The 20,177-nt window shown below is 56.4% G+C and overlaps 1 protein-coding gene across 2 annotated transcripts in view; it reads right to left on the bottom strand.

Annotated features, from left to right (window-relative positions):
- The window catches only part of LOC115914108 (acid-sensing ion channel 2-like), an 85,878-nt gene extending 73,382 nt beyond the window's left edge, over positions 1-12,496 (bottom strand). For both annotated transcript variants that reach the window (XR_004061415.1, XM_030966461.1), the window contains exon 1: positions 11,903-12,496. Coding sequence is in view for 1 of the 2 variants with exons in the window: in XM_030966461.1 (XP_030822321.1) it covers positions 11,903-12,442 (540 nt within the window). In the remaining variant the exon portion in view is untranslated. The remainder of the gene's footprint in view (positions 1-11,902) is intronic.
- Positions 12,497-20,177: the final 7,681 nt, after the last annotated feature.

The following is a 20,177-nucleotide window of genomic DNA, read 5'->3' as shown; positions in this document are numbered from 1 at the left end:
GCACAAAAAAGGCAAAGCCAGGTCCATGGGCATGAGCCAGAAAGGGATGGGAAGTGCCCAGTGCTTGGAAAAATCCAAGGCAGAGGAGATTCTGAGGGAAAGGGAAAGAGAAAAGGGAAAGGGAAAAGGAATTTCAGGTGGAAGGGACCTCCAGCAACCATCAAATCAATTCTGGGGAGAAGGAAAAGGAGAAGGAATTTCAGGTGGAAGGGACCTCCAACAACCATCAAACCCCAAGGAGCACACCCAGAGCTGGGAATCCCAGCCCAAGGAAAACCCATCCCATGGGTCTCATTCCCGTGCTCACTCCTGTGGCACAAAGCCAAGGGAAGCCTCTGTCCTGCAGGGTCAGGGAAACAGGACTGGGGTCAGGAATGTGCCACTTTCCCTGCCTGGAACTGGATTTCAGTGTTTCAGGAGAGAGCAGGGAGCAGAGAGCACAGCCCTGACACAGCTCTCAGGCAGGGGAGGGGCAGCTGTGTCCCCAAGCTGTGTCCCCAAATGTGGCAGCAGCTCCCTGGGCACAGAGAGAGGCACAACTTCCCCAGCCTTTCTGGGAAAGGCTGTGAGAAGATCAGAGAAAAGAATGAGGAACAATTCTTATCTTAACTTGTGAACTTGTGGAATGGGTTATGGAGATTTGTTTACCAAAGGGTGAGATCTTAATTAGCCAATGGTGATTGGTTTGGACTGGAGCACCAATTAAGTCCAACTGCGTGATAACTGTCTATAAAAGCAATGGGTTTCTTATAGAGATGTAGATTATTGATCAGCCTTCTGTGAATCAGGGAGTCAATACCAATTATTGCCCAGCTGGGGACTTGCTGCAAGGACACCCAAACCCACGCAGAGGGCAGGGGCAGCAGGGAGGGACCTTGGGTGACTCCAAACCCCAGGAGAAGCCTGAGGGGAGGGAAGGGCTGGGCTGAACCCAGCGATGAAGACAAGGGGATGAAGTTTGTGAGGGTGGAAGGCAAGTGGACTTTGCAGAGGAAAGCAGGAGGGTACCTGGGGAGGATCCCTGGCTGATCCTCACTGCAATGTGCTGGTGAGGTTGGATCAAACAGCAGGAGAGGACCCAGCTGGAGCCCCGGGTGCCACAAACCACCCAGAACTGCAGGAGGCTTCCAAAGGAGGGAGATGTGGCTGCAGGCAGCACCAGAACACAGGGACTGATGGCTCTGACATGCCAGTGTTTGGGTAGCGTGGGAGGCTGGGACTGTGGGAGCAGTGCCAGGATCTGCCACCTCCAGTCGGGATTCTCGGGATTGTTTGCCAGGAATGACTCGGGCAGGGAGGTGCCTCTGCTCCAGCACTCCCTGAAGGAAGAAATTCAGGCATTCAGCTGAGTTTGGAGAGCAGGAGATGCTGATGGAGCAGGGAACAAGCTGGAAAGCTGAACTGGAATGTTGAGAGCAGCTGTTCCAGCACAGGGAGCTGCTCCCAACCTTCCCATCCCTTATCCAGGCATGGGAGGGGGGAAGATATTCCCTCCTCAGAGAATCTATTGCTGTCCTGGATTGCAAGGCAAGATGGGATTCTATTACCATCTCGATGGCAGTTGGCTCCTGTTCAGTGGGCAGCTTTCCTTATCTCTTCCACAACAAGCATTCCTACCTGGATCCAATCTAAGGTTTGGGACACCAGAACAGCACTTCCACTAGATTTCCCAGAGGAACAGCAGCTGCCTCTTCCTCCACTGGAGCTTCAGAGGGAGAGACTGCACCTTTCTCCAGGATCCCTGCTCCAGCAGAACCACCCCTGACACTGCAGGAGGGCTGAGCCACAATTCCAATGGGACTGCTGCCAGCACCCTGACCCACAGGGTGTCAGCTTGGGTTCTGACTCTGGCAGTGTTGGTTTGATTTATTGCATTGTTTATCTTATCTTTTTCTTTTCTTCCCTAGTAAAGAACTGTTATTCCTATTCCCATATTTTTGCCTGAGAGCCCCTTAATTTCAAATTTATGATAATTCAGAAGGAGGGGGTTTACATTTTCCATTTCAGGGGAGGCTCCTGCCTTCCTCAGCACACACCTGGCTTTCCAAACCGAGACAATTGCTATTCCCAAATATTTGTTATACAGCTCTATCCAGCTGTGGGAATGCTGTGTTGGTGTATTCCAGGGGGCTGCCAGGCTGTTTCCCTGCTGCACAGCCCATTTCCATCGGAGGCATTGGGGAATTGCTACAAAACTTAGCAAAACAAGAAGGTCTGAGAGAGATGGAATTCCTGGCTGGCAGGGTGGGCAGGCCCTGGCACAGGGTGCCCAGAGCAGCTGGGGCTGCCCCTGCATCCCTGGCAGTGTCCAAGGCCAGGTTGGACGGGGCTTGGAGCAGCCTGGGATAGAGGAAGGTGTCCCTGCCATGGCAGGGGTGGCACTGGGTGGGTTTAGGGTCCTTCCCAACCCAAACTTCTCCATGACCTCATTTCTCCACCTGCCTGCAACCCCCCCGATCTCTCCAAGCTGTGCCAGGTTTGTCTGGAGCTGCAGGAACAGAATTCCATGGACACGTTGCTGATCCTTCTGTCCCTCCCTTCCACCCGAGTGCTGGGAGCACTGAGCTGTGAATTCCAGGGGAAAGAAGGGATGAATCCTGGCAGGAACATGTGCTGGGAGCCCAGCAGGATCTCCATGCCCACAAGGAGCCACTTCGGAGCACTCCATAAATTTATTACAAAACCAGGAGCCAACTCCCCACCATGGCTTTGCCCTGGTTTCAGCTGCTAAAGGGTTTTTAAAGGGAAAAAGGAAAAAAATCCCAAACCACACAATCCCAAGCCTTTTACAATCATTTCATCCAACTTTTCCCCCACCCTGGAGCCAGGAATTCCTGCCTGGGAATCACAGTTAATTGGATTATAATGGGCCATTCCTCCTGATTTAATAAAGCAGAGGAAAATGGGGATGGCAGCAGTGTGCTCCCAGGACTGGGAACAGCTCCAGTTCCTAATTTACACTCCAACTTTATTATTGAAAAAATGTCAAGCTCCAGGGGTTTGGGGAGGAAGTTTGCCTAGAATTTGCTTTATTCCAGGAAGAAATGATAGAATTGGGAAGAGTGGAACAATCCATGAAAAAAATTAAAGATTCCTGCTCCCACTGCTTGAAATTACAGGGGGAAAAGGAAGAAAAGAGAGAATGAGAAGTCTCAGAAGTGCTGAGAAGGAAGTGAAGGATCTGTGTCATCCCAGGGGTTTGGAAGGAGGACATTCAGGGTTTCAGCAGCACAGAAATGCAGAGCCCTCACTCCCAAGCACACCAGGATGGATGGGGGATCTGGGAAAAGGGAATCAGGGAAGGGTGGGGGCGCTGGAAAGGGCCAGGAAGGGACACAGAGCAGGAACGCAGGAAAAATGTGAATTCCAACATCAAGCAGCCCTGCTGGGAGCCCTGAGCACACTGAGCTGGGCAAGTTTTGGGGACAATTCCCACCTTGGGAGCCGAGGGTTCATTTTTAAAGCCTGGGATTTTGCCAGGATTTTCCCAACCAGTTCCTGGCTCCACAGGAGTCCCTACAACTGGACAGAGGGGATCTCCATCCCAGAGAGCATCCCTGCATCCCAAAGGGGATCCCTGCATCCCAAGGGGCATCCCTGCATCCCAAAGGGCATCCTACCAACCCAAAGGACATCTCTGCATCCCAAAGGACATTTCCCCATCTTAAAGGGCATCCTTGCATCCCAAAGAACATCTCTCCATCCCAAAGAACATCCCACCATCCCAAAATGCATCCCTGCATCCTGAAGGGCATTCCCCCATCCCAAATGACATTCCTACATCCTAAAGAACATCTGTGCATCCCAAAGGACATCCCCCCCATCCCTGCATCTAGGCCAGTTCCAGCCTGGCCTCCTGCAAGGACAAGGAATGGGAGATGAGCCCTTGGATGCCATCCAGCTGCAAAACATCTGGACAAGCAGCAGCTCCCAGGCAGGCCGAGCCCTTTCCAGGATAAATAACCCAAAGGAATCCCTGTCCCTGCCCCTTTCCAGGATAAATAACCCAGAGGAATCCCTGTCCATGCCCTTTCCAGGATAAATAACCCAGAGGAATCCCTGTCCCTGCCCCTTTCCAGGATAAATAACCCAGAGGAATCCCTGTCCCTGCCCCTTTCCAGGATAAATAACCCAGAGGAATCCCTGTCCATGCCCTTTCCAGGATAAATAACCCAGAGGAATCCCTGTCCCTGCCCCTTTCCAGGATAAATAACCCAGAGGAATCCCTGTCCCTGCCCCTTTCCAGGATAAATAACCCAGAGGAATCCCTGTCCCTGCCCCTTTCCAGGATAAATAACCCAGAGGAATCCCTGTCCCTGCCCCTTTCCAGGATAAATAACCCAGAGGAATCCCTGTCCCTGCCCCTTTCCAGGATAAATAACCCAGAGGAATCCCTGTCCATGCCCTTTCCAGGATAAATAACCCAGAGGAATCCCTGTCCCTGCCCCTTTCCAGGATAAATAACCCAGAGGAATCTCTGTCCACGCCCCAGGATGGGAGCTGCTGCTCCACACAAGAATCCAGCAGCTTCCCTCCATCCCAGCTCATGGAAAATCTGCAGCCAGGATGGGAAAAGCAAACACAGGAGAAAAAGCTCATCCCAGTTCCAATTTGACCCCTCCTGCTGGGAAAAGGGATGGGTTCTGGAGCCAGCCTGGGATGCTGCAAGGCCCTGCTGGCACCATCAGTGCTCCCAGGGGGAACAGCCTCCAGTGGCCCAGGGAATTCAGGATAAATGACAGGATAAAAAACATGGCCAAAAGGAAGAAAGCTCCAGTGGGAACAAACTCCAGGGATTTCAGGATAAAGGGAATTCCCCTGAACTGCAGCAGAGGGAAGGGCAAACCCCACAGCCTCAGGCTCCCAAGGGAACAAACCCAGGGGCACTGGGAGCCCAAATCCCACTGATCCCCACCCTGCATCCCTGGATTTCCTTCCCCTGCCCACAGCAGCGTCCCAGGGCACCTCCATTCCAGGAATTCCCACTTTGTGCACTGCTGGCAGGTGGTCCCATGCAGATCCTGGAGCAATTTGCAAACATTAATTAAGCCCTGGCAGCATCCCAGAATGGGCGGCGACTGTAAGTGTGTCTTTAATTACATTAATTCTGCTCAGGGTGGGCAGTAATTATTGGCAATCTATTCCAGGACTCAAACCCAGGGTGATTATTGCACCTTCTGCACCTGGAATCCCCTTTCTGGATGGATGGATGGATGGATGGATGGATGGATGGATGGATGGATGGATGGATGGATGGATGGATAAATGGAATGGATGGAATAAATGGAAAAAAAAGCAGCAGGCAGGGAAAAAATCACCAGAAAGTCCTGCTAAAAATCCTTCCTCTTCCTGCAGTTGGATGCTCCTCTCTAGAAAAATCCTGTCCCTCCTCTCCCAAACATACCCATCCCTCAATTCCCAAACAAACACTCCCATCCCATCACTCCAAAAAAATCCCATCCCTCAATTCCCAATCACTCCCATCCCTCCTCTCCAGAAAAATCCCTGCTCAAGAAAAGGGCTTTGGTTTGTGCTCCAGCCCAGCCAAACTGGGAGCAGCTCCTGGAGGAAGTGGCCAAACTCAGCCGAATCCTTTCCTCACTGAAGGTGATATCCTTCCTGTCCTGCCAGAAATCACAGTTCCCACATTCAGGGTCAAGTGAGGAGTTGGATTCCTGGATCCTTGTGGATCCCTTCCAGCCCGGGACATCTGTGAATCCAGGAGAGTTCCCAGCCCAGAATCCTGCCCAGATCTTGGTGAAAACCACCAGGGGTGCAGCATTCCAACAGCTGCCTGCACCTGGAGCTAAAACCTGGATCCAGAGGCACTGGGACACTGTGTGGTGCAAAGGAGCCCAGCCCAGCCCTGCTCTCCCCAAATTCCGTGGGATTTGCACTCCTGACTCCCAGCACAGCCACACATCCCCAGCAGCTCTGTCCTGCTCCAGGCCAGCCCAGGCTCTGCTCCTGCTGCTGGGACACCCCTGGCACACCTGGACAGGGACATTCAGGGACTCCCTCAGGATTCCAAGGAGCTGGAGCTGCTGGAGCAGGTCCAGAGAAGCCACAGAGCTTCCCCAGAGCTGGAGCCAGGCTGGGAGAGCTGGGGCTGCTCACCTGGAGAGGAGAAGCTCCAGGGAGAGCTCAGAGCCCCTTGCAGGGCCCAAAGGGGCTCCAGGAGAGCTGCAGAGGGACTGGGGACAAGGGGCGGAGGGACAGGACCCAGGGAATGGCTCCCACTGCCAGAGGGTAGTGCTGGATGGGATGTTGGGAATTGGGAATTGTTCCCTGGGAGGGTGGGCAGGCCCCGGCACAGGGTGCCCAGAGCAGCTGGGGCTGCCCCTGCATCCCAGGTTGGACACTGGGGCTGGGAGCAGCCTGGGACAGTGGGAGGTGTCCCTGCCATGGCAGGGGTGGCACTGGGTGGGTTTAAGCCCCCAGCAGCCCAGGCCCTGCTGCTTTCCTTGCCCCACAGACTCCTTTGGGATCCCTGCAGCTCTGGAGCCCCTGGGCTTTGTCCTTCTCCTCCCACAGCTCCTGGCCCCTCTCAGGACCCACCAGTTCAGTGCCAAACTCATCCCCGTTTCCATTCCCCAGCCCAAGAGAAGCCCAAATCCCCTCAGCACCCAGCCCTGTAGGAGATCAGGAACCTGCACCCCAAACCCCCAGGGAATCACCCCAAACCCTTCAGCCCATCCCTCACAGACAGCATTGCTTGGGGCAGCACCTGGCAGAGCCCACCCCGGATTCCTCCTTGGATTCTGCCTCCAGGAGCCCAAAATCAGCAGGATTCCCCCAGGATGGGAGATCAGGCCTTGGTTTCACCCCAGCCAGCCCCAGGCAGTTCCCTAAAGTGGCACTGGGACAATTTGGGAGCACATTCCGGGCTCCAGCCCCACATTAAACACCACCCACGCCCCTTCCAAAGGCAACACCACCCCCAAGCCACAGCTTTCTTTGGAAGTGAAGCCAAAAATAAAGAATTAAAATAAAAATATGAGAGAAGAAAGGTGGAAAAGGGAATGGCATAAAACAGTTTGTGGGTGGGTGAGGAAAATCCCCAAATAAACAACCCCACATCCTGAAATTCCTCTGCAATTGATTGTGGTGGTGGTAATTAAGGTGCTTGCAGCTGTTCCAAGCTGGTGGCACAGAATTCCTGTCTGATCCCATCAAACCCAGGGCTGAAATGTCCCATTCATTTGGTGGGACAAGGCTGAGCTTCACCCTGGGATTCACAGAGGAGTCTCTGCTGAGGAAACCACAATTACAGCCCCACCTGAGGGGGGTGTCAGCAATATTCATCAGATTTTCAGGCAAATACTCAGGAATATTTTTAAACAGCAGCACTGAGGTCTCTCTGCAGCTCCCATCCCATAAAGTCCCAGCCTGGGGGAGAAATTAAATGGTTTAACAAGAAATAACTGAGCAAGTCAATCCATGAGCAAGTATTGACTGCAGAGCTTTTGGAACAGCCCAGAAATCCAAGGATTTCATGAAGGATGGGACCAAAGCCTGCCACCCCTCCCAGCACAACCCCTGTGTCCCCACAGCTCCCCAGGCAGAGGCCCAGGTGACAATTTGCTTCGGGGAGTTATTAAATCAGGAGAGCATTAACCCAAAACCCCAGGCCATGAACAGACCCCAGGGTGTTGGATCCACTCATTCATTTCTCAGGATGAAAAATCCCAGGAAGGAAGAAATCAATGAGCACAGCACAGGGCAACCAAGATAAATATTCCAGAGACAAAGAGCTCAGAGGAATAAATCAGCCCCAAATCCAGGGAATGCAGAGCAAAATCCACTTCATCCTGAGCCAGGGAAAGCAGGTCCTCACTCACTGAGCTGCCCAGTCTGACACTTGGATTTGGGTTTTGGGAGAAGTTTTGAAGGCCAGGAGCTGCTGGATGCTTCCTTCCCTTGCAATCAGCACGTGGCCAGTTGGGAAGGTTGGATTTATCCAGCTCCAAGCATTCCTGGATGGCTTTAAAGCCCATCCCTGGAAGGGTCCAAGGCCAGGCTGGACAGGGCTTGGAGCAGCCTGGGATGGTGGGAGGTGTCCCTGCCCATGGAATTGGGCTTTAAGGTCCCTCCCAACCCAAACCATGCCAGGATTCTTGGACAACCACCCCAAGAGCCCAGCTTCAGCTCCAGCCTAAAATAAGTAAAGCCGAACCTTGACTGATGACAGGAGACTCCACCTGATCCATTCACAAATCCTGATCCTTCTGGAAAACACTGACAGGCACAACAAACCCCTCCTGGAGGAGGCCAGGACATAATCCAGACCTGAGCCCTCCTAAATGGAACAAATCCAACGGGATTTATCAGCCCAGCCCTGCAGCCTCGAGCTCCAATGAGCAGTGCAATCCCGTATCTCCATTTCTTAAGGAATAAAAGCAACACTTCCCACACTGTTGGCATTGCTGGGCTCATTCCACAGTGTCCTCTTCCTTTCCCATGTCACCCACAAAACCCAACAGCCTCTGCCCCCACGGTTTGGAGGGGCTGGGAGGAGAGAGAATCTGCTGTGAGAGATGGGCTGGGAGCAGGAGAGGGAATCTCCTGTGGGAGATGGACTTGGAGGGGCAGGAATGTCTTGCAGGAGCTGCAGGGCAGAGCTGGAAGCACTCACAGGACACCAGCTCCCTCCCCCAGCCCCTTCACTTTGCTCCACATCTCAGCCAGGACTCGTTTGCTCCAAATCCCCTCTGCTTTGGGATTTCAGGGGTTTTACCCAGGAAAGTCTCACCTCCCCCTGGTCTTTTGGCCCAGAAGAGGCTCTTGGAGCACCTGAGCAGGTCTAAAATCTGTGAAATTCTCTTTACACCCCCATTTATTCCGTTTGCATTTATCTTTTCACACCTCCTGCCTCATTCCTGGCTCACACCGTAGGATTTTCCTGCCTCTTCTTGGGGTTCTCCCTCTGAATCCAGGATGAGAAGCAGAAGCTCCAAGTACCTCAGACCCCATGGGCTGCCCCAGGCTCACCTCCATCCCACAGACACTCCTCTTCCTTCCCTTCCCTTCCCGAGCTGGATGCTCCTCTCCAGAAAAATCCCATCCCTCCTCTCTCAAACACTACCATCCCTCAGTCCCCAAACATTCCCATCCCTCCTCTCCAGAAAAATCCCTGCTCAAGAAAAGGGCTTTGGTTTGTGCTCCAGCCCAGCCAAACTGGGAGCAGCTCCTGGAGGAAGTGGCCAAACTCAGCTGGGGGAAAATCATAAATAAAACGGGATTTTGGGGCAGTGCCCTGTCCTGGGCTCTTGGGACACTCCCTATCCCCGGGCAGTTGTTCCCAGCAGCTCCACAGGAAACAGCTCTCTTCACCTGCAGTTCCCAGGTGGAGAAGCTCCTCAGCCTCCCCTCAAGGACAAGGCAGAGGAGGAGGAGGACGGACGTGCCAGGACAGAGGAGGTGGTGCCAACCCCTCTCACCTGCAGAGCTGGGGCAGGGAAAGCAGATCCAGGGGGTTTCTGGCAGATCCAGGAGGTTCATGGCAGATCCAGCTGGTTCATGGCAGATCCAGGCAATTCCTGGCACAGGGACTCCCCTCTCCCTCCACCCTGGAGCCACACAGCCCCTTTGGGATGGAAGGATATTCTCCCTGTTTCCTCAGCTGAGCAATGCCCTCAGTGCTGTGAGCTCCAGGGATCACACCCCAATTCCTCCCTCCCAGCCTCGGGGAGCAGCTTCTGGGACCTTTCCAGGATGGCTGGAGGAGACCGCGCTCCTCGGGCATCTGGTGGCAGCTGCAGAGCCGGGAGTGCCCAATTCCATCCCTGAGGAACTCCTGCAGCTCTCAGGAGTGCCCAATTCCATCCCTGAGGAACTCCTGCAGCCCTCAGGAGTGCCCAATTCCATCCCTGAGGAACTCCTGCAGCTCTCAGGAGTGCCCAATTCCATCCCTGAGGAACTCCTGCAGCATTCCCAGGGCAGCCTCGCCTGTACTCCAGCAGTACTCCTGGATTTATCCTGGCCGGGACAGCGGCACCCTGGCCGGGTTTGGAGGAGTGAGGGGTCGGTGAAAGCCGCAGTCAGCCCCTCCTGGCACCGGCAGATCCTCCCCTGGCACCCGGGATCGGGGAGGCAGCTTATCCCCACCGCCTGTCCCTGCTGTAATTCCCGAATTTCCTCGTGCCACAGCACCGGATTGTCCAGCTGGAAAGGGCCTGTCCCAAAACTCCGTTTTATCTCTGATTTCCCCCCAGCTGTGCCGCTCCTCATCGCAGCAGCAGCTGAGCCTGCACAGCCGGGGCAGCTCCTCCATCCCGCGGGGAGCCGCTCCCTCCTCCCCTGCACAGTTTAGCGGCTGCCGTGACAAGCCCAAAGGGACAATTCCGTCTGATTTCCCACTGCATCGCAGGCGCGGCCGGCATCCAGCTCGCAGGCACAGTTTGCTCTGTCCCCACAGACCCCAGCCCCCCTCTCCAGGATGCTCAGCCCCAGCCGCTGCCCGCAGAGATCAGAGCACCGGAATATTCCAGCACCACCAGCATCCCGCCGCTCCCGGGCATCCTTCACGTGCCTCGGGCTCCAACACATCCGAGCTCCCAACAGTCCCACCGGGATCTTCCCAAGCAGGGATCCCGCTCCCAGCGCTTTGTAAAGCCCTGCCCCGAGTTTTGCGGTTGATCCCAAACCCCGCTGGTTAACCGGGGCTCAAACACCTTTGGGGTCAGCTCGGCTCAGCAAAGCTCCGCATCCCAAAGCGCTCCAGGGTGCACAAGCCCCGCGGTCCCAAAGGAGCGGATCCAGGGGATGCACGGGGAGCCGAAGGAGCCCGGACAGAGCTCGGGGAGCCGGACACAGCAAAGCCCGGCGGGACGGGCAGGGCACGGCTGGACCGGACCGCGCTGCAGCCACCTGGGGAACCTCGGCTCGGACTGGGGAAAAATCTGGGCGCGACTACGCTGGGAGCAACGCGGAACGTGGGAAGGCAGCGGCGGGGATGGTGCGACATTAATTTAATTATTTCTCATTAAAACCCAAGGCAGCAGCCAGCCCCTCACACGCCAGACAGTCACCCCTAGAACAGAGAGCATCACTTGGAGCCGGTGCAAAAACCAGCGGGAGGGAAAGCGCTCGGTGGGCAGCGACCCGCAGGGAGCTCCCGAGGGGCCCCGGGGAGGACCCTCCCGATCATGCGGGACCTGCCGGACCCTCCGGAACCCGCCGGACACACCGGGACCCTCCGGATCCTGCCGGACACACCGGGACCTGCCGGACACACCGAGACCTGCCGGACACACCGGGACCCGCTGGACTCTCCAGAATTTGCCGGACACACCGGGACCCTCCGGGACCGCTGCGACCCCGGAGCGCTCCGGGCACCGCGAGCAAAGGCGCAGCGAGCGGCGGGGCCGGGAGCGGGACACGGAACGGAACCAGCACCGAGCAGGAGTCCCTTAAACCGACATCAGCCAGGGGTGCCCTTGGACCGACACGAACGGGGAACAGGGACCGGGACCAACAAGAGCCGGGGATCCCTCGGACCGAGAGGAGCCGCAGACACGGAACGGAACCGACACGAACCGGGAACAGAACCGACACTACCCAGGGCTCTTGGACCGACATGACCCGGAGGTCTCTTGGACTGACTCGAACCAGTGACACGGACAGAACCAACACTACCCAAGGCTTGGACCGACATCAACCGGGATCAGAACGGACACGACCCAAGGCTTGGACCGACACGAACCGGGATCAGAACGGACACGACCCAAGGCTCTTGGGCCGACACGACCTGAGGGTCTCTTGGACTGACTCGAACCGGGAGCACGGACCAGAACCGACACGAGCCAGGGCTCCTGGACCGACATGAACCGGGACCAGACCGACACGACCGGGGACCCCGGACAGGAGCCGAGAGCAGGGGAGGCTCCCGGCGCGCACTCACCGCGGAGAAGTTGTGCGGGCCGCAGAGCTCGCCGCGGTACTTGCAGGACAGCAGCATGTCCTCCAGCTGGTGGCCCAGGCGGTCCATGAAGTCGGCGCTGATGCCCTCGTAGTGGCGGGGCGGCAGAAAGAGGCGGAAATCGGCCAGTTTGGCGAACCAGCGCAGCCGCGCCTCGTCGGCGCGCAGCAGCTCGGTGAGCAGCGGCCGCGCGGTGCGGTTGGGCAGCAGCAGCCCCAGCCAGTGCCCCGCGTAGTACAGGTCGCCCTTGGAGAGGCGAGGGAAGCGCAGCGGGTTGTTGTTGCACAGCGTGACGGCGGGGAAGGGCAGCTGGCGGCTCCACTCGGTGCGCACGCGGGTGTGCGAGGGGAAGGCGAGCCAGTGCAGCAGGCGGTCGGAGGACCAGGCCAGCAGCAGCCCCAGCGCCGTGCAGAAGGCGAGCACCCAGAGCGCCCGGCGCGCCGGCGCCGCCCGCGCCGAGCACATGAGGCGCAGCCCGTGCAGCCGAGTGCGCAGCGCCGGCGCCCGGCGCCCCCGCGCCATGGGCGCTCCCCTCCTCCTCCTCCTCCTGCCGCTCGTCCTCCTGCGGGCCGGGCTCAGGGCGAGCAGCGCCGCGCCATCCCCGGGCCCCCGCCGCGGCTGCGGCCCCGAGCGGCGGGGGCAGCGCCCGCGGGCGGCCCGCGGCCCCGAGCTGCGCGGCGGGCGGCAGTTCCGGCAGCGCGGCATGCCGGGCCCGGGGCCACCGGGGCCACCGGCGCCGCCCGCACCGCCCGCCCCTGTGCCTGTCGCTGCCCCTGTCCCTGCCCGGCCGCGCCGCTCACATCCCGCGGTGCCGCGCCCCGCCCGACACCGGCACCGACCGAGCCCCGCCGCGACCCTGCCGGGCTCCGAGCCCGCGGACCCCGGGACCCCGGCGGGGAGAGCGCTGCGGGACCCCGCGCTACCCCCGGCCCGCGCCCGCCCGCCCCGCGCCGCGCCCGCCCCGCGCTGCCATCGCCGAGCGCTCCGCCGGGCGCGCCCCGGCCGCGGGCTGCGAGCGGCGGCGGCAGCAGGAGGAGGAGGAGGTGAGGAGGAGGAAGAGCGGGACGAAGCTTGCCGAGGTGCCAGTCCCGGCCGCTCGGCGCTCGGGAGGCGGAGGGAGCGATGCTCGGCGCCGATCGCGCTGCTGCTTTCCCGGAGTAGCCCCCCGCTCCTCCTCCTCCTTCTCCTCCTCCTCCTCCTCCGCCCCCCGTTATCCCCCGGCTGCCGCCGGCCCCGGCCCCCCCGCTGCCTCCTCCCTCCTCCGGCAGGAGTTTGTTTTTCTGCTTTTCAGCAGCCTCGGGGGAGAACATAATATCAAGGAAAGCCGGGGGTGACGGAGGCGAGGCTTGCAGCGGGCTCCGTGCGGCCGCTGCGATCCGGGGAGGGGGGGATGGATGTGCAGGGGGCTCCGGGCTCGCTGCTCCCCGCGCCTCGGCTCCATGGAACGAACGGGAAAGGCAGAAACGCGTTCCGGGAAGCATCGCCCCCGCCCCTCGCTGCCCCTCACCCCGAGCCTGCGGAGCCCTTCGGGGTCAGGGGCTCCTCCTGCCCTGATCGGACACCAAAAGCCCCTTTCCCTTAACACCCCGTGCGACGGGAATAACTCGGGATGTGGATTGGCATCTCCTCGGCATTGCTGAGCTTGGATCTCTGCAAGCGGCTGCCGTTACCTTCATTTTGCTTTCAAACAGTACAGAGAAACATTCCTCTAATTGTGTCCAATTAAGCCGTAAGTGCCGGTAACTGCTCTGAATCCCCTCTGATATTTTTTTTTTCTCCCTCGGAATTAATTTTCCCTGTGCATTCGGAGCCGTATATTTTTACCCAATAGATGGAGTCGTTACAGCCTGGTTCTCTCCAGCCTCTCCCGGCGAGTTGCTTTTTTTATTGTGGCAAAGCTGCGAACGTGCAGCAGCCCCGGCTTGGGGGGCAGCCGGCCCAAAATCCCGCTCCTTGTCCGAAAACACGGGGGAAAACGGCACTGAGAGGCTGAGCTTGAGCCCTGCACGGCGGGGGCGGTGGCAGCAGCACAAACATTGCCTGAGCTCAGCCAGGTGCCCTCAGATAACTCGGCTGCTTTTTCCCGAGCTCGTGTCCATGCTCGGGAGCATTTTCCCATTTTTTTAGCAATGCTCGTGAGCAGCAAATCCTTCCCAGCAGCCCAGCACCGGCCGTGACCTTTCGGAACCGAGTGGGAAGAGGCCGGCAGCTCCCGTATCCATGCCAGCGGCATCTCTGGCAGCTCCAGGGAGCCTCTCCTGCCGTTTTCCCGGCGGATCCCAGCTCGTTTTTCCCCGCCGCCTGTTGAAAGCACTGGGAGTTTTTCCCCTTTGCTCCCTCTCAGGATAATCAGCATCCCAAGTGCTTCCCCACCAGGTGGGCCGGGGCTGTTTTATCCATGATTTATTGCCACAAACGCAAGGAAATAAAAGGTGCCCGACCATGAACATCCTCCCGAGTTCCCTCCCTCTCCACGCTCATCCCAGCCCTGTGTCGCAGCTTTCCCTGGCAGGGAAAGCCCAGCCCAGCCTTGCCCTGTCCTCACTTTCAGCTCTTTCTCTTCTCCAAAAGGTTTTTCACTCTTATTTTTGGGCAGATGCAGCCCTGGCAAAAGGGGCTTGTGAAGGAAAGAGCAGCAACTTCACATGGGAAGCAGCTTTTCCTGAAATCCACTCCAAATGATCCACTCATATCTCCTTGATTTATTAGAGGGAAGCAATTTTTCTAAATTAGCTGGCAAAGGGTGGTGGGATGGCCAAGGCCAACTGGAGCTGGAATCCAAATGGTTCCCCACGAAAACATTCCAAAGCCAAACCAAACCTGAGGATGAAATTCCAAGGTATCACCTGGTGGGACATGGCCCCAGCCTTTGGAAATTCTCTCCATGTTTGCAGTTGTTTGGGAAAGCAGCTCATTCCCTGCATCCGAGCCCTGGGTGATTCCTCAGGCAGCCACAGCAGCTTAAAGGCTGATTGGACCTAATTAAGTCCAATAAGAAATAATTGAGCTGATCCAGAAATATTGCTAATTAACCAACAAGTCACTTGAAAATTATCCCTTGAGCTGGGTGAGTTTCCTCCTTCTGGAGGAGAATGGATTTGGGATTCTGTAGTTTGACAAATTCAGTGAATTATTGTGGGGGAATTCCACCATTCCCTCCCCAAAACATCCCCGGGGTGCCCCTGAAAGGGAATAAGAAGACAACTATTGGAAGTTGTTCCAAACAAAACCTTTGGCTTCTTTTGAAACTTCATTTTCACATCAAACACTGACCCAGGTGAAGACAAAAAGGATTAAAGAAAAGCTTGAAATCCCCTGGAAAGGAAATCCTAAGACTTTGTTCTGCTGGATAGTGTCAGTATTAGTATCAGTAGTAGTATTAATATTAGTATTTATTAGTAATAGTATTTATTCTGGAAGGGCTATTAGTATTAGTATTTATTATTAGTAGTATTTATTATTAGTAGTAGTATTTATCAGTATTTATTAGATTTTATCCTAGAAGGGAGCAAAGGGAGGGAGGATCCCCGTCCAAACTCCTCTCCCAGCCTCCCAGGGTGACTGGAGCCCCCTTCCCTGGTCCTGTGTCCCTTGGAGCATCCCAGGGCATTTCTGGGATTTATTCCCTTGCTCTCCTGAGCGTTTCCTGCTGGAACTGAGCTCATGCTGAGTGGGCAGCAGATTTATCCCAGGGTTTTATCCCTGGTTTTATTCCCTGGGGTTGGCCCCAGGCATGGGGGCGCTCTGGGACATCCTCTGCTCTGCTGAGCTTTTAGAGACCAGAATCAGGGGGAGAAATTACAGTGCTGAGATCAAATGGGGCAGGATGGGGCTGGGATTTTGGGAAACAATTCCTCCCTGGGAGGGTGGGGAGGCCCTGGAATAGAATTCCTGCAGAGGCTGGGGCTGCCCCTGGATCCCTGGAATGTCCCAGGCCAGGCTGGATGGGGCTTGGAGCAGCCTGGGGCAGTGGGAGGGGTCCCAGGGGTTGGACCTGGATGGGCTTTAAGGTCCCTCCCAACCCCAACCATTCCAGGATTCCCTGATGAACCTTCCCAGGCTGGATTTGGTGCTCCCAGAGCCCCTGCAATGCAAAGGTGGGGGTTTTTGGCTCTCAGGAGAACAAGGGGCAGACACTGCAAGGCCCCTTGTCCCCAGGCAGGGGGCTCAGGTCCCCTTGGGCTGGGAATGGGATCCCTTTGCCAGCACAGAACCATCTCCAGGGGCAGGAGCAGAGCCTGGCACTGCAGGGCACAGCTGGGTGTGAGCTGGATGTGCCCATCCTGCAGAGCCCTGCCTGGGCTGGGCTGGCTTTGGGACCCAGGGAGCTCCTGGGGATGGGTGTGACCCCACAGCCCTTGGGGACAGATGTGACCCCACAGTCCTTGAGGACAGATGTGACCCCACAGCCCCTGGGGATGGGTGTGACCCCCCCCGGGGACGGGTGTGACCCCATAGGATCTGGGGATGGGTGTGACCCCACAGCCCTTGGGGACAGGTGTGACCCCACAGGTTCTGGAGACAGGTGTGACCCCACAGCCCCTGGGGATGGGTGTGACCCCAAACCTCTTGGGGACAGGTGTGACCCCACAGCCCCTGGGGATGAGTGTGACCCTACAGCCCTTGGGGACAGGTGTGACCCCACAGGTTCTGGGATCAGATGTGACCCCACAGCCCCTGGGGATGGGTGTAATTCCACAGCTCTTGGGGACAGATGTGACCCCACAGGATCTGGAGACAGGTGTGACCCCACAGCCCCAGAGTGTCAGGGCAAAATGAACCTTAAACCTGTTCTGCAACCCCCAAAGCTTCGGGAAGAATTCCCTGCTCTGCCCAAGCCCTGCAGAAACAATTCGTGCTGGAGGCACAAAGGCACAGAACATTGGAAATTAGGGTTTCCATGGAAGCCACGGCTCGGCCCTAAAGCCAGCCCTGCTGCCTCAGAGCCCAGAGATGTGACAGCCCCACCCCGGGCAGCAGAGCTTTGGGGAGCCCCACAAACATCCAAGGGGGGCTGCTGTTGTTTTCCTTGCGTTTGTTTCATTTTTCATGCCAATAAATTAAATAAATGCCTGGGCTTCCAGCTGGGAAATTCTCCCAAGGAGTGGAGGGAATTTTGGGGGCTGCAGGGGTTTGGGGCTGTTTGTTTTAAATGCAGGGAGGTGAACTATTCCATCCATACCAACATATTGGGAGCACATAAATAGTGCCAGGATTTCTGCATCTGCTGCTTTGCCCCAGCAGCACCAGAGGAGTGAAAACGTTTGGATTTCACAACCCTGCTCCAAAACAAAACAAAAAGTAAAAAATGGGGAAACTTTGGATATCTCATTTCCTTGTGTGTGTTTAAAGGAAAAACCTGGGAGAGATCAAACAAATGCCCAGGTGAGCCAAGGTGTGGCTGCTCCTTTGGGAATTACACTGGGAATCCCAGCATGGGGAAGGGAAATAAAGTGGGATTTTCCAGGCTTGCACAGAAGGATCCATTGGGAAGATTTCAGGAGCCAGATCGTGGCTGGGCTGTGAACCCTGCCCATGAGGGTCCCTGATCCATGCACATCCCAAAGGATTCAATCCTCCTTCCTCCCAGCTTTTGGAGGGGACACAGGGCTGATCCAGGGGTTTAATTTGGGATCAGCTGTGGGTTGAAGGTCCTGTCCTGTGCCACACGTGGACAGTTGTGACCCCACAGCCCCTGGGGACAGATGTGACCCCCCACATATGACCCCCCAGGGCTGTAGCATGGCCTTTAATTAGCAGGGCTGCTTTAATTGGCATTTCCTGGCAGAGCCATTATTCCTTAAAGCAACAAAAGGCTAATCCATAAATAAATGTGTTTATAGAGACAGATATTTAAATACCTCCTTCTTTTCCTTCTGCAGGTAGGCAAGAGGAAGGATTTGGATCTATTTTAAGCTCACAGCTGGCATCCTCCCAATTATCTCCTTTTTCCCCCCATTTTCCATTTCACTGCCGAAGAAGTGAGGGGAGGAGATGAAACAAATGGAAACAGCTCTGGATTTGGGAAGGATGGATTTGAACAGGAAATCTTTGGAGCAAATGAAACAGCCAAGTTCTCGTGGCCTCTTCCTATCAAATTCCTTCTTTGCCATCAGGAATGGGGCACCCTGGCCCTGCCAGGGAACAGATGTGACCCCACAGGCTCTGGGGACAGATGGATTTTGGGAAACAGTCTGGGCCCAGCCCAGCTCTGCTCCAGGGCTCTCTGTGGATTTTGGTGGGTCCAGGGCTGGCCAGGAGCCTGCCCCCATCTCTGAGACCCCCAAATCTCTGTCCAGAGATTAAAAGAAGTAATGGAATAGTTTGGGTTGGTTTGGGATCTTAAATTCCCCCCAGTGTCACCCCTGCCCTGGGATGCTGCCAGGGGCAGCCACAGCTGCTCTGGGAATTCCATCCCAGCCCCTCCCCACCCTCACAGGGAAGGAGTTTTCCATATGTGCAACCAAAATCTCCCCTCTGTCAGTGGGATCCATTCCCCCTTACCCTCTCACTCCAGGTCCCAGCCCACAGGCCCTGCCCAGCTTTTGGGGCCCAGGACAGGCCCAGGGCCCTCAGGATCCTGCAGGGCCTTTGGATGGGCTTTGCCAGCTCCAAGAGGAACTGCAGCAGCGATGATGACATCAAATATTAGCATCAAATGAAAGTTAGCATCAAATCAGGGAATCCTGGAATGGTTTGGGAGGGAAGGGACCTTAAACCCACCCAGTGCCACCCCTGCCATGGCAGGGACACCTCCCACTGTCCCAGGTGCTCCCAGCCCTGCCCAGCCTGGCCTTGGGCACTGCCAGGGATGCAGGAGCAGCCCCAGCTGCTCTGGGAATTCCATCCCAGCCCTCCCCAGCCTCCCATGGAACAACTCCCAATTCCCAATCTCCCACCTCTGCCATTCCCTGTGTGCTGTCCCTCCATCCTGTGGGACAATGCAGGGACACAGCCAGGTGAGGTGCTTGGTGCCCCATCCCTGAGCTTTTGGGGCACTTCCCTCCTTCCCTGGGGCTGCTGGAATTATCCTGGATCCAGGCAGCCCAAGGGGAAAGGGAAAAGAGCAGCTTTGAAAGGAGCCCTGAAATGTGCAGGGAAAGGGGGAACCATGGGACACATCCAGAGGCTGGGAAATGAATTCAGCTTCAGGAGGACAATGAAGATTTGAGTACTGAATATTGAATATTATCTGTTTTCTGTCTCTCAGACACACAGATTATTCCAATTTTTCCCCCGAACCTCTGAACTTCAGAGCCTGGGGGGTTTCTGTTCCTGTTTATTTTCCTTTTCCCTTTCCCCAGTTCCTGAAGGGATGGAATTGGCTGGCAGCCCCTGGCTGGGAGCTCCTGTTTTGGCTGCTGAGGGGCTGCAGGGAGGGGTGATGCTCTCCTGCTTCCCTTGGCAGTTCAGCCACACTCCAAGGCTCCATGGCTGGCACCACTGGAGATGTTCTGCTGTAATTAAAGAGGAATCTTGGGAAGAAAAATCTTCCTGAGCTCATGTTGCTGTTCAGACCTGGCTTGTTCAAGGCTTTGGTCCTGAGATGTGGATGGAGCTGATCCATTTGGGATTGGGCACCTCTTACACCCTTATATGAGATGCAGCATCACCTTCATTTGGGATTGGGCATCACCTCCACTTTTATTTGGGATTAGGCATCACCTACATTTTCCTTTGGGATTTAGGCACCTCCTGCACCTTCATTTAGGATCAGGCAGGACCTACACTTTTATTTAGGATTGGGCATCACCTCTGGATGTGGCAGTGAGCTGTGACAGGGGGAAATGTGGGAGGGAATTCCCAGCCTCCCTGTCCTGGGGGATGATTCTGGATACCCCCTGGGAATAAGCCTGGAGTGGGCTGGAGGCTCCTCTGCCCTGCCCTGACCCCAAACCTCACATTCCCAAGAGGAGCAGCACCTGGAAAGGAGGAGGCTGGAGCTTCCCATGGGACAGGCCCAGCACAGCAGCCTGTGGGTGACTCTGGGACACCTGGGAGGGCCGTGCTGAATGCTCCATGTCCTGCCCTGTGCCTGGAGAGACAATTCCCTGCTAACTCCCCCCTTCCTGAACCCTTTTCCCTCCCTTTAAATTCACTGGACCTGGAAAATCCAGAGGAAAACTGCTCCATGTTTGGATGCTGGAGAGGAAAATTCTCTCTCTCAGGGAGTTTGGCTTCCAAACCAAGGTCAGGGAGCAACTCCTTAAGTTAAAGTTTATTCCTTGTCATTCCAAGGGATTTGAGGGCTCTCCTG

This window comes from Camarhynchus parvulus, chromosome 27 (genome assembly GCF_901933205.1).
Source record: "Camarhynchus parvulus chromosome 27, STF_HiC, whole genome shotgun sequence".
Classification (NCBI taxonomy): domain Eukaryota; kingdom Metazoa; phylum Chordata; class Aves; order Passeriformes; family Thraupidae; genus Camarhynchus; species Camarhynchus parvulus.
The sequence above is the reverse complement of the archived record's forward strand: the minus strand, read 5'-3'. Positions and strand labels throughout refer to the sequence as shown.